The following is a 15941-nucleotide window of genomic DNA, read 5'->3' as shown; positions in this document are numbered from 1 at the left end:
TCTGTTTTGAGATCAGCCCTATGTAATTGGGAGATAAACGAAACCAAACAAAACAAAATGTGAATTTTAGCTTTCTTTTTCAGAACCGAGTTTATGTAAGACGTAGATGGTAGATCTACAGTTCAAGGTGAAATGCGAACCCAAGATCATATACAGAAAAGGTATGCCACTCACTTCCCATGTCACTAGTTCACCCGTGAATTACATATTAATTACTGTAATTAATTTGCAAACTACTGAGAATAGTGAATCATTTTATTAAATCCAAATAACTTATTAGTGGATGGGGTATTCAAAATATCTTAAGTGGGAGGGACATTTCTTCTGTCTTTTCAGGATTTCGCACTCTGAATTCGTTATACAAATTTAAAAATAATTAGTATCTAACTCACCACACATCAACTTACTAACCCTTTTAATCACATAAACTACTGAAGCAGGTTTCAAAAAAAGAAAAGCTCGTTCTTCATACTTGCTGCAGTTACTTCTGTTTATAATTAATATATGGTAAATAAATATTGCTGTTATCTTTCCCATTGCGAATGTCACATCATATATATATCAAATAACCATTCGTGTTTTACTTTGTTTGTAGGCCCTGTTGATATGCATTAGCACCCTCGCAGGTATATAGTTAGCACTTCTGCCGTTGATGAACTAGACAAACTAAATTACTAAGGGGTATATTGGTTTGCAACCGAAGTTAATCTATACATACATGTGTCATAAGATCTCTGTGGGGAAAAGAGAATATAAGAAGCTTGATATTACTATCCATAGTTTCTGAATTATTGGATTGGAAGAGACAATTTGTTGAAATCCTACCTATTTTAAGGGTATTGAAAATCTGTTATTCTGTATTTGTACATGAACAATGCTACAAGGAAGTCGCTTAATATCGTAGGTACTTAAACTAAATAATTAAATAAAAATCAAGCATTGTTTAAGATTATATCTTAAGAGTCTGTTACGAACTATGAGAAAAAAAGAATTACAGGCTTACCCTACTAACTTTAATACGTGTATATGAAGTCTTTACTGGGGTGTATATGCAGAGCCATTTTTCTCGTACATTGTCTTCAACTGGAAATTGAAATGCACTCACTTTTGGACCCTTTCGGTAATTCACTTACAATTAGGAACACACACAAAAAGGCAATTTTGCTTCCAAATTATATTTATAAATACTTATCACAATTTAATTAACAACGCCACAAAAACAAAAGTGCGCTCTGTTTCACCACTCGCTTTTAACTCACGTGAACAAGTGTTATCCCCTCACTCACAGAAGTCTGTCGTCTTTGTACCTATTCGTTGTGACGTCACGGCTGAACGTAAACGTAGCCCCATAGCCTTCTATTCCGACGGTCGTGGCAGGGGCCGGGCTCGGGCCGTAAATTTTTAAATATACAACTATATTTCTCGGGCTTTTTCGGCCCTAACTTTGTAAATATACTGTACAACGGTATATATTGCACCGTTCTTTCTGAAGAACTTTTAAAGCACAACTGCAAAATTAAACCTCTAATTGGTGTAAATAAAAATACAATTTTGCTTTAATTATTAAGTTTCTGCAATTTGGGCTTATTTGATTATCACACGAGATCGAGCCGAGCTCGGGCCTAAATGCTAAAACATACTTCGGACTCGGATCGGGCCTCATATTGTAAATTCACGGCCCAAAAATTCCGGCCGTGTAGACCTCTAACCTGAATGAATATATATATATATATATATATCAGATGGGAATACACATGAGGAGAAGTTATGGGGATTGAAGTGAAGTTTAGTAATGAAACTCAATAATAAACAAATTTTAATGTAGCCGCAATCGGACAGCAGCAATTGAGAGCGCAACTAAACACTTCAGACACGGGTAAGAAATAATCGAACGGTTGGGGTAAATAATCTGTTAATCATGTCTTCAAACCCTGTAAAAAAAATACGTTTTTTTTTTCTTTCGGGCACATCCAATTCTGTTTCTCAATTACTTCCAGTGCTAAACTTCAACCCGTTATTACTTCTTTACTCGTGTTCACTTCCACCTGAAATTTTATATTTAGATATAGTTGACTATCCGCTAAATTGTGTCAAGTTTTGTCAAATTTCCAGTGGACGTCAGCTAATCATTTTCTTCCAAGTACCGTACTAAATGTATTCAAACATTCATTTCAAACGGTTCATTCGATTTCACATGATGATCACACCGTAAAAAAATAATTTCTTAAATTTGAGAAGTCGTTTTTTATCTGTGCACCGAGACAATATTTTCTTTGAAATGAGATTTAGCAATTCTTATTCATAAGTAAAGTAACAGTATATTTTCTCGTTTCAGTTTATACATTGTCATCTACTTTTCTCCATTTCTCATTAATGAGAGTTTTAAACTCTCTTTCTAAGAAAATATATTCCCGGTGCACAAATAAGAAACAGATTCTCAGACTTAAGAAAGTATTTTTAACAGTGAAGATAGACAATCACGATGTCATTTTTACATATTGACCGCAACACCGCATATTTAGAACTTGTCCCCTCTTCTCCTCAAAAGCGGATTGTTAAAGGCTATGGAAGATGGGCTCACTTATTTTAAAATAATGTGTGTATATGTTCACCTCTTTCACGTACATGAGTTAATGAATTTAACATAATAAAAACCGACTGTACCAAATGCTAAATATAGTATTAAAAAATACTTTCAAGGGCTTTATCCGTCTTGTTGTGATGACGAGACACAACCTCGATGTCATCACTCTTAAATATTGAGCAAAAATTATAGAAATTGCCCCTCTTCTCCACTTAATACCGAAATTTCTAAAACGGACGGCCCACTCGTTTTAAATAAGGATTTTATGTGTCAAGTTTCATCTCACAAACGTGAGATACTTTATTTTCCGCATAAATTTTTAACCCCCTCTCCTCCGTTAATATACACATTTTAATAAAAAGGGTGTTTCAACAACCCAGTACGAGATAAGTATTAACTATGTTAAGAAATTCATTTCAAGCTGTTCAGCCATTTTTCGTTATGATAGATAACGTCTTTTTCATTTATATACTATGTCGATATAGTATTGGTGCTATCTGGTTATTTATTTATTTATTTATTTATTTCTTGGTGAAGAAGTTATTTATCGATATCACAAATGAGATGTTGTGTTTAATGTGTAAACAATATCTAGCATTTTCCATGTTATTAACAATCAATCAGCGAATTTTGTGTCTGTACGTATATATTTATATTACAAATTGCTAAAACATTGTTCAGTTTAAGTTCTCAAGAGATTTTCTTTCCTGTCTTTCTATTAATTTGTCAATAGCTTACAAAACACTGGCACCAGACTTTTTGCACGTATACTGTTCAACATTTTTTCCCATGTATTTTTCTAAATTTTCTCATATTTAGTTGAATATTTTCCTCAATATCTTTTCAGCACTGAAAATTGTTCATACCTTGAAGAGTGCTCTTGATAAAAAGGAAAATTAAGCTGAATATACACAATATCATATTTAGATTGCTCATCTCGCAAAAGATTTTATTTGCTATCAGTATCGTACGCTCTCATTTCTTAGTAAATTATTTCCTACTGCTTCAACTTGGATCACTTTAGCCACGACTTCTATCCACGTGACCAAAGTCGACAATTGCTTTTCAGACCCGGTCTCATTCGGATAGATCTGATAATCCTAAAATATCTAGCTATTCGAACAGGCCCGATGGCTCGAAAATAACCGAAATGTCGGCTCTACAGCATTTTAATCTACCAAGTCTTCACTATTTCAAATGTAACTTTAGGTTTATTCGTTTTCTTATACTAAAAGTAATGCAGTGGTTTTGGACACTCTACGCAAAAAGATTTAACAAAACACAATTTGGGCTCAGCGGTATTTCCTATATTCTACATGTCAATTTTTACGTGCACGCTTGATTGCATTTTGAAATTTTCTTATAAGAAAATCATATAACTTATCTTTTCTGTAATTTTCATACGTTTATACTCTTATTGACCTTGTAGTTATCTTTCAGTGCAATATTTTGTCACACAGAGACGCACATATCAATTATAGATTTAGTGAGAAGAGATGGAAGAATCTTGTTGCTAGAATTACATTTAACAATGAATTAAACATCAATGAAAAATTAGTTTAACGTTTCACGTTTAAGTGCTTTAGGCTAAAGAAGACGGATGATTATATAATGATTATAAATTCTAGTTAAAGGAAAATTTTAATGATCTTTTAACGAGAATCGAACCCAAGACTACAGGAACCAAAAATGCATGTGGTATACACTAAATTAGCAGGAAGGATCTGAATTGTATTAACAGTGTCATAACAAATTCTCCATATGTAAGACGATGTTTCGTCGTCTCCAGATCAAAGAATTCTTAACCAGTTTCATCACTGCTTTCCAATACCAAGTATAATATAGGGTTTGTTCCAACCTCAACGCGTAAGAAGTTCTAAGAACTGACTGTGTAGATGCTTAAGAAAAAGCAAAGCAAAGTAAAGAAAAGAAGAACAAAAACAAAAACGAAGGAGTCCGATCGCCGGTATGAGCTCATATAACCTCACTGCTGAACGGGACTCTAAAATGGAATCAATTACTACAACTAATAACAGACATTCTAGAAGGAGCTCTGCTGACAAGTTTCTTCATAATAAACTTTTTCCGTATCAAACAGAACAAACATAACGTATTACAAGCATTCTGTAAAACCTTCTTAAGCATTTAACCCCCCCTCGCAAAAAAAAAAAAAAAAAAAAAAAGATTTGATGTAGGGACTTCCACCAAAAGTAGGTTCTGGCAAAGTAGGCTATTTTTGGCATTATTCAATTTGATCAGTTGCTGCGTTTGCTACTGAAATAGTGACGTTACTTGTTCTTCCTGAAATATATGCAAAGGAAAAAAAATCTTTTGACCAAAAATCAGGCATTAGTTACATTGATTTATAAACCAATCGGAAAACAGGTGCTGGTTTAGTGAGCCACTCCCTGGATTTATTCAATACAGTATATGCAAATACTATGGTGTATGGAAATAGCAAAAATGCAAAACGTATAAAGATATGGAAATTATTGTCATAGTTTCAATATTACTGTTATATAGTGAAGTTTATTCAGTTTGTAACGAGAATATTATAACCATAGGACGTCAAACTTGTGTTGCGTTCATCAAGATTTAAAGTTCTTAACACATTTCAGATTCTATCGAGAATCAAATTTGAAGTGTATATTTCAAGATGAAGTATCCCTATCTATTTAAGAAACTCACATTTCAGGATATAAGGGCAAATATTTTGGCAACTTCAAATAATCTGCATTTCATTGCAGTTTATGTTATCAACTATTGCTTAATTTTATTACAGAACATTTTCTCGTATTATCCTCGACATTTTCAAGTATAAATGTATAATTTTTTGCTTGTATAACGAAATGTATAACGTTATAAATGTATAACTTTTATGTATAACGAAATCTAATGGCATAGTAACATTTTGAACTGTGCTCTCTGATTTGTTAAGGACTAAAGGTGAGTATTTTATATCTAAACGAAAAATAATAAGTTTAGTTATGCGAGGCGTATTCAAAAAGAAACGGAACTTTTGAAATAACGCGCCAACCAGCAGAGGAGCGCGCTGCACCTACTGATCGCAACTAGCCGCAGGTCTAGATAAGAAAATGCCACTTACCTCGTTTTACTATAACCATTAGTGGCCGAGTTACAGCCGCTGAACTGAGCACGTGCATAAGCTGTTTGTCGGATTAATGATACAATGACAATGCAAGGGCTTGAAGAATAACGTGCGTGTGTGAAATTTGGCAACAAACTTGGCAAAACATTTACAGAAACATTTCAATTGCTTTTCAATTCATTCAGGGTCTCCTTGACCTAGAAAGAAAACACGAATAAGTCGGCCAGGGATCACGGTGAGGTTGGTTATGTTTTTTGATTGGCAAGACATTATCCGTTATGACTCTGCATCACGAGTCAGATGGTAAACAAACAGTTTCACCGATACATTTTATTGCGATCGAGCAATGTGTTGTGCAGGAAGAGGACTGATTGTGAGCAAACCAGACTTGCATGGTGCACCGAGCCAATATGCAATTCATGCTTCGCTCCTCACCCGCAGTTATTTGGCAAGACATCATTCTTGTTGTGTCCCATCAACCCAATGCTCCAGACTTATCCCCAGCAGGCGATTTCCTGTTTCCAACTTAAAATCACTTTGAAAGGATGTCGTTTCCAAACCATAGAGGGGATTCAGGATAATGCGACAAGAGACCTATGCACCACTCCAGAAAGTGTGTTCCAGGAGGCTTCCCCAAAATGGAAGAACGTTTGGAACGGCTTCTTGCCAATAGAGGGAACTGCTTTGAAGGGGACATTGTTTTAAAATGTTGTACAATGAGCAATGAAGATGGTAAAGCAAAAGTTCGGTTTCTTTTCGAAAACACCCCGTGCTGACCTCACACAAAATAACTGAAATGCATCTCCTTGACAATAGCTAATTATGAATCACAATTGAAGAATATTTAATTTATTTTTCAGCTGTAAACTTATTCATAGTTTTTATTCATAGTAAAATCTAGACAGCTTTACAGATGCAAAATTCTACTTTACCTTCTTCGCTTAACAATAAATAAATAAATAAACAGAAAATTGCAGAATATCGAATCATACTTTAAACTCTAACCATATTTTTCTTTTTGGATCAATATATTTCATTCAAAATCTTTCTTGTACGCCTTACCTATATCTAGAGAACTACATATAGTGTAGCCAAACCTAAGCTATTACTTAACTCAGTATGATGTGTTTATTCCCTAGAAAATAAGAAAACTCGATTTAGGGGCCGTTCAAAAATTTTGTGGCCCCTGGTCGGAGAGCCAATATATTTAATTTAATCATAATATTTTCTTGTACGCTTTATATCTGGAGATCTACATATGGTGTAGCCAAACGGAAGCTATCACTTAACTCAGTGTGATTGTAACCGCTTTTCGGATCTGCCCCCCGCTGTCCCACCAACAAGTGCTTTCAGGAGATCTGAACTTACCTAGTTAAGACATTAAAGAACATTTCCAGAGAGAGATTACAGAACTCTTCCCGGATCGCTCTCTGGTCTCTCAAATGAAACGAGCGTAAGGCACCGAGAGGCAGACGAGAGATGTCTCGTCTCGAAATCTTCACGGACATTCAAACGATGGCTCCTCAGACCACGACACACAAAAAATACTATGCATACATGCAACGAAAACACATTAAATAAAATAATACTGTGCTTATTTATTAAATGCACTATGTGTAAAAAATATGTAGGAGAAAAACAATCACAAAACTAAACACTGACACTTAACTATTACCACAAACATAAAATTATTCTTCACATTTAACGAAGTTATAGCCCTTTAAATTTGTATCACACACACACACACACACACACACACACACACACACACACACACACACACACATATATATATATATATATATATATATATATATATATATATATATATATATATATATATAGGGTGTTTCGAAACAACACGACAACGTTTGGGAGGTGATTCCTGACACCAAGATAAGATAAAAAGCATAGACCATGGGTGCACAAATGCTTCCTTTCGGAGTTATAGGCTGTCGAAAACTTGAAAAATATGAACTTTGAAGGTCCATAGCTCCAATACTATGGGACCTACCGTAGTGGGGTCAAGACTTCACTAAGAAACTAGTATGTGCCCTATCCAAATATCCATGTTTCAGAATCCTGCGGTACTTCCGCGACAATTTTTATAGAGGTAGTTGATGAGTACTTCAAATTATATGCCCGTAGCCAAACTACCTCTATAAAAATTGTTGCAGAAGTACCTTAGTACATACATTTTTGGATAGTGCACCTACTAGTTCCATAGTTGGTCTATACTTTTTGTCCTATCTTGGTGTCAGGAATCCCCTCCCAAACGTTGTCGGTGTTGTTTTGAAACACCCTATATATATATATATATATATATATATATATATATATATATATGAAATATTATAATTGGGAGTTCACCACAAACACTTTTCTCACACCACTAAATAATGAACATTGGGATGAGCAGTATGGGGTAACACTAAAGATAGTCCCACGACGTAAGTTCCTGGCTGCTGCGGGAAGAATCCGTAAAAAGTTGACAGTAATATCCAGCAGAATAAACACAGGCAGTCGCAGTGTATAATTAGGACAGTGATATGACCCGTTTAATAATTATACGCAGCTGGGTCAGCAGATCCGGGACTTCACTAAATGGGGCTAGCCGCTGTACCAGTCCTTGAGCGGCCTCTTTATTAATTCTATAACGAATTCAATAAACGTGTTGATTATATCGACACGCGGAGAAAACTCCTAGAGTTGAGGTGCTCCAGGTACGAGCCGGGTTGACCGATTGGTCAATGTTGGCAGTTCATTTTAAAATGTAATCATGTTAAGCCTACTGTATGGATAGGTGCTGAAAAAATCTGCGTTAATTCACAGTTCACTGGACCCAATGTAAGTCATCTACCCTGTAATATATGACCGTAAGTTTCACGCCATGAAGGAACAATTTTTTTTCCTACTTTTTATTAAGTTTCACAATATTTCTATAGTATCTTGTGTGAACGCAAAGAGAAAGGTCATACATTTATCGATTTGGCTAGGTAGGGATTGGGCTTTTAACACCTTTCAAACATTTAATTACATCGCGAGGTGGTGTATCGATTTCATTCTCATAAGCAAGAGACAAAAGATATTATCCCACGAAAAACCTGCATTCTCTTTTGTGACAGATAATATGCTCGTGACTTATTTACAAACACTTCATCCAGATAACAAATGCTGTTTATGTTTAATTAAATTTCAAAACAAAAAATAATTAATCTGAAAAGACTTTTAATTTTTTAAAGATATATATTTTCTTACCAACCAATGTTTAAAATTCGCATTGTATCTCTGAAACATAAATTCCGTTTCATTAGATAACTTTTAGTCATGTAATTAACCTTCAGTTTAATGGATTACTTTATCAGTTTGGTTTTTCCAATTATTGGAGCAGCGTTTTATATCTTAGTTTGTAAAGGGTTTCTAAATTATCATTACCCTATCTAAATTATAATTAGGGAGAAAAATACGGTAGTCAGATAGCATATTTAAAAGTAAGGTTGTTTTCTTTATCATGAACACAGTTTATATTGATAGAGCTCAAAATATTTCTTTAAACAGAGAACCATGTGTGCATTTTTTAAAAAAGAATTTATTAAATTATGAAGACGGAGAAAGACCAAACTCATAAAATACGTTTTTGTGTTGCTTCTTGAACACTATCTAGTTAAGAACATCGCTGCTTTCTTGTCATTTCTTGAACAGTATCTAGCTAGAAAATTCCTTGCTTTCTTCTTGTCGTTTGAATAGTATTTAGTTTAGAGCTTCGTTTCTTTTGTGTTATTTCCTGAGTATTTAGTAAGGACCCTCGTTGCTTTCTTCGGGCCAGCAAAGATGAACATGTGGTTATTCACTTATTTTTGTTAGTGTCGCTTAACACATGTGATACCCATACATCCACTTTTTGTACTTTACCCAATGAATGCAAATGGTGCACAATGGTTGTATAATCTTATTCCATAATTTGTAAATTCCCACGTTGTTTGGCCAGGATTATCGTGAACCAAGGGTCAAAGTGGATTTTAAAAGGTAGGGAGACACAAGACGTCACGCCGTGCACCGTACCTATCTTTGCCCATTGCATTTTTTTTTTTAGGATGTGGAAGGACGCAACATATATTTTTTGGAAGCAGGGGTACAACGCTCCCCCGCATTCCCCTTCACTTTTATCCGTGTCGTGAACCAACTGATTTAGGTGGTTTTCATTAAAATGAGATATTCCAGAACGCGGTTCATCACACAAGTCGAATTTTCCTTTCGGAAACGAGAAAACCATTTTCGTGCCGTACCTTTTTTTTTTTTTTAAACCGGGGGGTATGTTTTACGGGAGGTACGTCTATCCCGTTACACCGTCCTCTCAGCAAGTGCTTCATTCCCGTATACACCACAAATTCTTCTCTTGGCTTGCGCAGCACTAGATTTTCGATTAAACTCGAGAAGTATAATGTATCCAAAGTGTTTATTGTTCTCTACTTGATACACCATACTGATTAGCATTGAAAATGCTGTTAACAACACACAAACTCTGTTTGCAACGATCAAACTCTAAACTGAAGAAAAAAAAATGAATAACGAGAAACGAAGGCTTCACAATGCAGTCCAAACGAATGCCAAACCAATGAAGAACGGCATGTACTTTCGCACCAAGCTAAATTATTTCATATGGTCCCTCAATCATTGTTAAAATCTTTTGTTGCTGCTAAACTTTACATTACACTATGGATTATGAGGCAAGAAGAAAGAAATAAAGAAAAAAAAAAAAAAGAGGGAAAATTCATGGTAATAATATCAATTACTATTTATACAGAATGTTGTGGGTCATCTTGTTTGTATCTTCTAGGGTTATCTTCGTACGGGTTCAACTAGTACTAAATAATCATAGATCCATTTAGTTTGATCTATCCCTAGAACTTATTTTTGATCCATTTAATTTCATTATAATATACATTATATTTGTTTATACATTATATTAGTTATACGTATTGTTTATACGTTACATTATTTTTGTTTATACGTATATTAAGTTTTATATATTTAACAAATAACGCCAAAATTGTGAAATTTCAAGGTCGTTGTGGAACATGAAGATACAGTCTGATTTTAAAGTGCTTTTGCACGGGTGTTTCTTTGGTTGAATGGCAACTTTCGTCCAAATAGCTATTTTCGACTTTCAGACCATCCTAAGGGATAATAATCTACTGTATATTTGTCTCGTGTTTGCAGGCAATTTTAATTTCACTTTAAACTAACTGTATGTTCATCTTGAAATATGATACCCATTAGATGTTTATGAACATTTTGAATGAAATTTGAGCAGCTATCACAACTCCTTGTGGACTTTTAAGTTGAGTCAAACACTTGTCAAATCATCGATCTGTTAAGTATTTTGTACAAAGTGAACCCTTAAATCAAAGAAATATAAATAAATATTTTGTAACTCGTTCCCATGAAACAATTGGTGCACCTGGTCTAGGGTTCGATTCCCTGTGGGGGCAGAATGGTTCGAAATCACGCTAAACTGAAAAAAAAGTCAAATATAAAAAATCCAATCATGCCAAAATTTGGATTAATCGATTTAAAATGTTTTGAGAATTCCACACGACAAGAGAATTAATTAAACATGATCTTATTCGTGATCATATAAACTTCATTTTAATTGTCACAGTTTAATCCTCAATAACAATGAAAACTCCACTTTGCTTTACCGTAAAATATTAAAACGTTTGAGACCTTTTATGAAACAGTACATACACTATCCATCTCTCTATTTATATACATTATTTAAAAACATGTTTCCCCGTTTTTTCTTTAACCCCGAACAGCTTCAATTTGGAGTCGTTATCTATTACCTTAACTATTAGACCACGACCACTTTGCTCTGCAAATGTTGTCATTGACGTCTTTGAGGTAAGTTCAATCAGTGCCGTTACTTCTAACCTTGTGTCATCTTTCTTTGTCAGATTCTTTCTTTTTCATTATATCCCCTAACCAAACTATTGATTTAACTGATTTAAATCTCATATTCTCCACACCAATGAATGCAGGGATGCCAGACTCAGAAGCAGATGTAGATGTAAATGTATGACAGATAGTACAAGTAGAGTTAAATGTATGACTGCTCTTATATACTTGGTAATAGTATTACCAATTATTATCAATCTATCCCCTCATTGGAAATTCCAAAGTTCTAGTTTGCCACAACCCTTTTTGTACCTCCGTGGAAAGAAACTGGCCTTTCTATTCCTGTTCTTCTGGCTTAGTAGTCTCACCTAGCTATGTTAGGGTAACTGGACATTTGGGCAGAACACTCAGATAAATATTATCCAGCGACAGTATTTATTGGAAACCTACTTAAGTGTTGAAGAAAGCAATGTTACTTTATAACCATATCTTTGGAGCGAGACTAAAGTGTTTACCGAGATAAGCATAGCAGTATGGCCATTCCCATTTAACCATTGGTAGTAGTATCACACTTACTGCATGTAGTAAAAAGGAAACTACGCGTTACCATAAATGGGGAAATCCGATGAGAAGGAAGAGGAGTCATTTTGAAAATAGGGATGACTCGGAAAGATAGAAAAAAAAAAGTTATAGAAGAAGAGAGAAAGAGCTTGCTGGTTGTCGAAGAAGAAAAAAAAACTCTCAGTGGATGCTGAGAACACGGAGATAACGATGACGTATCCAACCGATCGTCTTTTTTCTTTCTTTGTCATTTCCAGGCTGTGAAGCAGGATGGAAATTATGCCATGTCATCAACTGAGTTGCTTGCTTTGCTTCAGAGAGGCTGATGCATTTTCTTGTTCATCGTACGGACAATATGTTACGTGCGAATGATTGTCCCAGAGGGAAATTCTTATTTGATTGAATAGAGTTAAGTTTGCTCTTCATTTCTTATGGAAAGCAGAAAGAGAAGGGGTTACGTACAAGTGAATGGATCGTTAATAGTGAGGTTACATCTGAATACTAAGTGGACTAAAATTTGAGAGTCATTAAAACATGATTCAATTCTTTCATTTTTCTCTTTCTCAAAAATCGTAAGTTTGATATGCGAAATAGTTATTACTTATGTTAACTAGAATCGGTAGCTTAATCTAGTTCCCTTCAAGGTGGGATAGTATGGCAGGATAAGGACTTTTTTTTTATTTGACTTGAATTGGCATGAGGGTCTATGCACCCGCCAACTGGACTAGATTCTAATGTCGTATAATGAAATAAAATTTGTAGTTTTCTTTTTACCCCTTTCGTTTATGTTCTTTTGTTCTTAGATTAAGGAAGATGCATGACGAATGAAAGTGAGTGTTATGAAAGAAATGATAGAATGAAAAGGTGAGGAAACGGAAGAAACACCGAAAAACTCTACGGACACGATATTGTTCACCACGACCTAAGATGGCCTGGGGTCGAACCAGGGGCATAAGTGTAAATAGAGGGGAGAGAGCGAGGGAGACAACCCAGACCATTGTTGGCCTCTCTATAGTACCGGGCGGGCCGCGGTGGCTCAGTGGCTCAGCGTTCACCTCGGGTGCATGGGGTCCTTGGTTCGATCCCAGCTCGCGCGAAGTGAGCTTTGCGGTGGACAAACATCGCGTGCATTTTTTCACGGGGTTCTCCCGTTTCCTCTCGCTTTCTTCATTCCACCATTTCATTTTATTTCTCATTATCACCGTCTCCTTTAGCTTAGCTGGCATAACAGTGAGACGTAAAACTTTAAGATTTCCTTTAATTTTTTCTGTATAGTACTTCTCTATTGCAGATAGGGTTCTTTTAATTCTCAGAAGTAAGGAGACATCACCCTCCGAGTAAAATAAATCTATTTTAATTACTCCAATGATCAGCGATCCTTCGCATCGGAGGTGAGCTATACTACTAAGCCACCCGGCGGGAGCTCATGTCGTTGGTCTCCCACGTTAAGCTGTAGGTCACAGTTCTCCATAGCAGGTCCACCTTTACTATCTTGATGAAGTGTAAGGAATTAAAGCAACAACAATTCTCCAGTATTATTATTGTTTCACAACAAGTTCAATATTAAGATATATATGAATCGATAGACCAGATTGAGCTGAACAAAATTACATACTTAAGATTTTATTCTGACGGGCAGTTTGTGACGCTGAAAAGCAGAGAAGGAACTACGCTAGTTGTCGCCTGGGGCAAGAATTCGCCTTAGCGCCTCCCTGAGCAACTAAATTAAAGAGTTCCCTCAAATATTTGCCCAATTTTGAGCCCTTCCAATCCGGCCCCGTTTGCCTCCTCTAGTTACGTCACTGCTGAAAAGTATGCCGTTTGTTGCAAATAATAATAGTTCATTTTGCTGGAACAAATTGTTATTAATTCCTAGTAATAAGACTGTTACCTCGTGGCTAAGCGGTTAGGGTACGCGCCTTTGGCGTGGGAGACCCGGGTTCGATTCCCGGCGGGAGCTCATGTGGTTCGGATTCCACGTTAATCAGTAGGTCCACGTCTCATATAGCCTCGCTGCTGAATGGGACGTTAAACTCAAAATCAACTCAACTCAACTGTTTACAACAGCGACAAATATACTCTTCTAAGCACATACAGTGAACTCTTGTCTCAACCGCCGTTTCTTCAACTGTAAGCTGGCTTAACCACGAAGAATTAAGTCATTCTCATTACAAGCTGCGCTTGGTGCTCCTACCGTACAAGAAGCCCAAAATGTTTTTCCTTCGTTTAGTAAATGAATTTATAAAACACAGCATTACTGTATCCATCATTCAGTATTGTAAGCTCAACCGTATTTTTTTTTCATTTTGTGTTTTTGTTCAATGCATACACACCGTAAACAAGTGTGTGGTTTATGTAATGGTCTAATGTGCTTAATTCAATACATAGTATTTCGTTCAAGTTACGGCGAGTGTCACTGGAGCAGCTTATAGTCAAAATTTATCATCTTTGCAACCATGTTTTGAAACCAGAAGGATATGATTCTTGTGGAATACTTGGAACCAGGACAAAGAATTACAACAGATTTGTATATCCAAACACTGAATAATCTGCGACATACCATACAAAATCGACAGAGAGAAATGCTACGCTCTGGAATTCTTCTGGAAGCAGTGTTGCAAACTTAAGCGATGTTTATCATATCTCCGAAATGGTTCGAGATACGTAATGAATGCAGTAAACGGGAAAAATAATTTGTTTGTTAATTACAAACCACACAAGTATCATGGTATTATACTTATATAAAGCATTTTTTCCAAATACAAATCTAATTTTCAACCCTTTGTAACTTCGTTCCTATTCATCTCAAAGACGTCATATCATGACCATGGTATTCAAAATTAAGGTACTTTGATGTGCATCAGCCCGTCCATCTTCATTATATTGTAAATGTGGTAGAGGCTTCAAAACTTTGGATATTCTTGATAGTATAGAATCCTTAGTTTGCAACTCTGAATAATAAATGTGATGTAAGTTTTCGTTTAACATGTAGATTTGAAATATGTAACAACCTGACGTAGTGTCATTTGAAAAACTTAACTTTATCTTGAGTTCCCCCTCTTTTAGTGGTTTCTCAGTCATTTCGGTTTCTCAGTCAAATTAGTAATGTGATGTAACTATTGCTGAATGAAAATGTCAAGAAAATTTTCCAGCTGTTATGTATCGTTTTTGCATTAATATTTTAATTAAGATAAAATGAATAGTATTCACATAACCAATATTTAAGGCGAAACTTGCAAACGTACAATACGGTTCATTCGAAGAAACTAGCATTCAAATTCGTCGTTACGTGTAAATTACTGTCAACATTTCAAGGCAGTGGCGTAACTGAGGTTCCTGCAGGGCCTGTTGTGCGGGGGCCCCCGCAGAGTTTGGGGGCCCACCGCGAAGAAAATGTTAAAAACTATAAGCAACAAAAAAGTGAGCTGAATATGGAAAATCCATTTCCCTGAATAATATTATTTACTTTAGAAAATGAAAATATGCTCTGGATGAAAATTTATCCAGTCTACTAGTATCAGTTTTAAAAAATCATTTTAGCACTCGAGGATTAAGGAAAAATAATTTTGCTACCGACTGTACAATGTGCTGAAAATGTATTTTTTAGGCGCAAAAAATTAAGCAAAAGGAATACGTATCCCTATTACTACATTCAGTTCAGAACCTTTATAGCTTATATTGCGATTTCAAATTAGTATTACACAATGAAATAAAGTTGAAAACAACAATTCGGGAACTAGCATATCTGCTATTAATACAAGGTGTGGCTTATTAATTTCCAGGACTGCT

The 15941-nt window shown here is 35.4% G+C and overlaps 2 protein-coding genes across 2 annotated transcripts in view; one reads left to right on the top strand and one right to left on the bottom strand.

Annotated features, from left to right (window-relative positions):
• The window catches only part of Fas2 (neural cell adhesion molecule fasciclin 2), an 858867-nt gene extending 857601 nt beyond the window's left edge, over positions 1-1266 (bottom strand). The window contains exon 1 of the mRNA XM_081772029.1: positions 1004-1266. The gene's annotated coding sequence lies outside the window, so the exon portion shown is untranslated. The remainder of the gene's footprint in view (positions 1-1003) is intronic.
• Positions 1-11775, top strand: part of LOC145661065 (uncharacterized) — a 33623-nt gene extending 21848 nt beyond the window's left edge. Inside the window, exon 2 of the mRNA XM_081726506.1 lies at positions 11651-11775. Coding sequence (XP_081582632.1) covers positions 11651-11775 — 125 coding nt within the window. The remainder of the gene's footprint in view (positions 1-11650) is intronic.
• Positions 11776-15941: the final 4166 nt, after the last annotated feature.

This window comes from Thermobia domestica, chromosome 9 (genome assembly GCF_964235325.1).
Source record: "Thermobia domestica chromosome 9, izTheDome1.hap1.1, whole genome shotgun sequence".
Classification (NCBI taxonomy): Eukaryota; Metazoa; Arthropoda; class Insecta; order Zygentoma; family Lepismatidae; genus Thermobia; species Thermobia domestica.
This window is presented reverse-complemented; position numbering and strand designations above follow the sequence as displayed.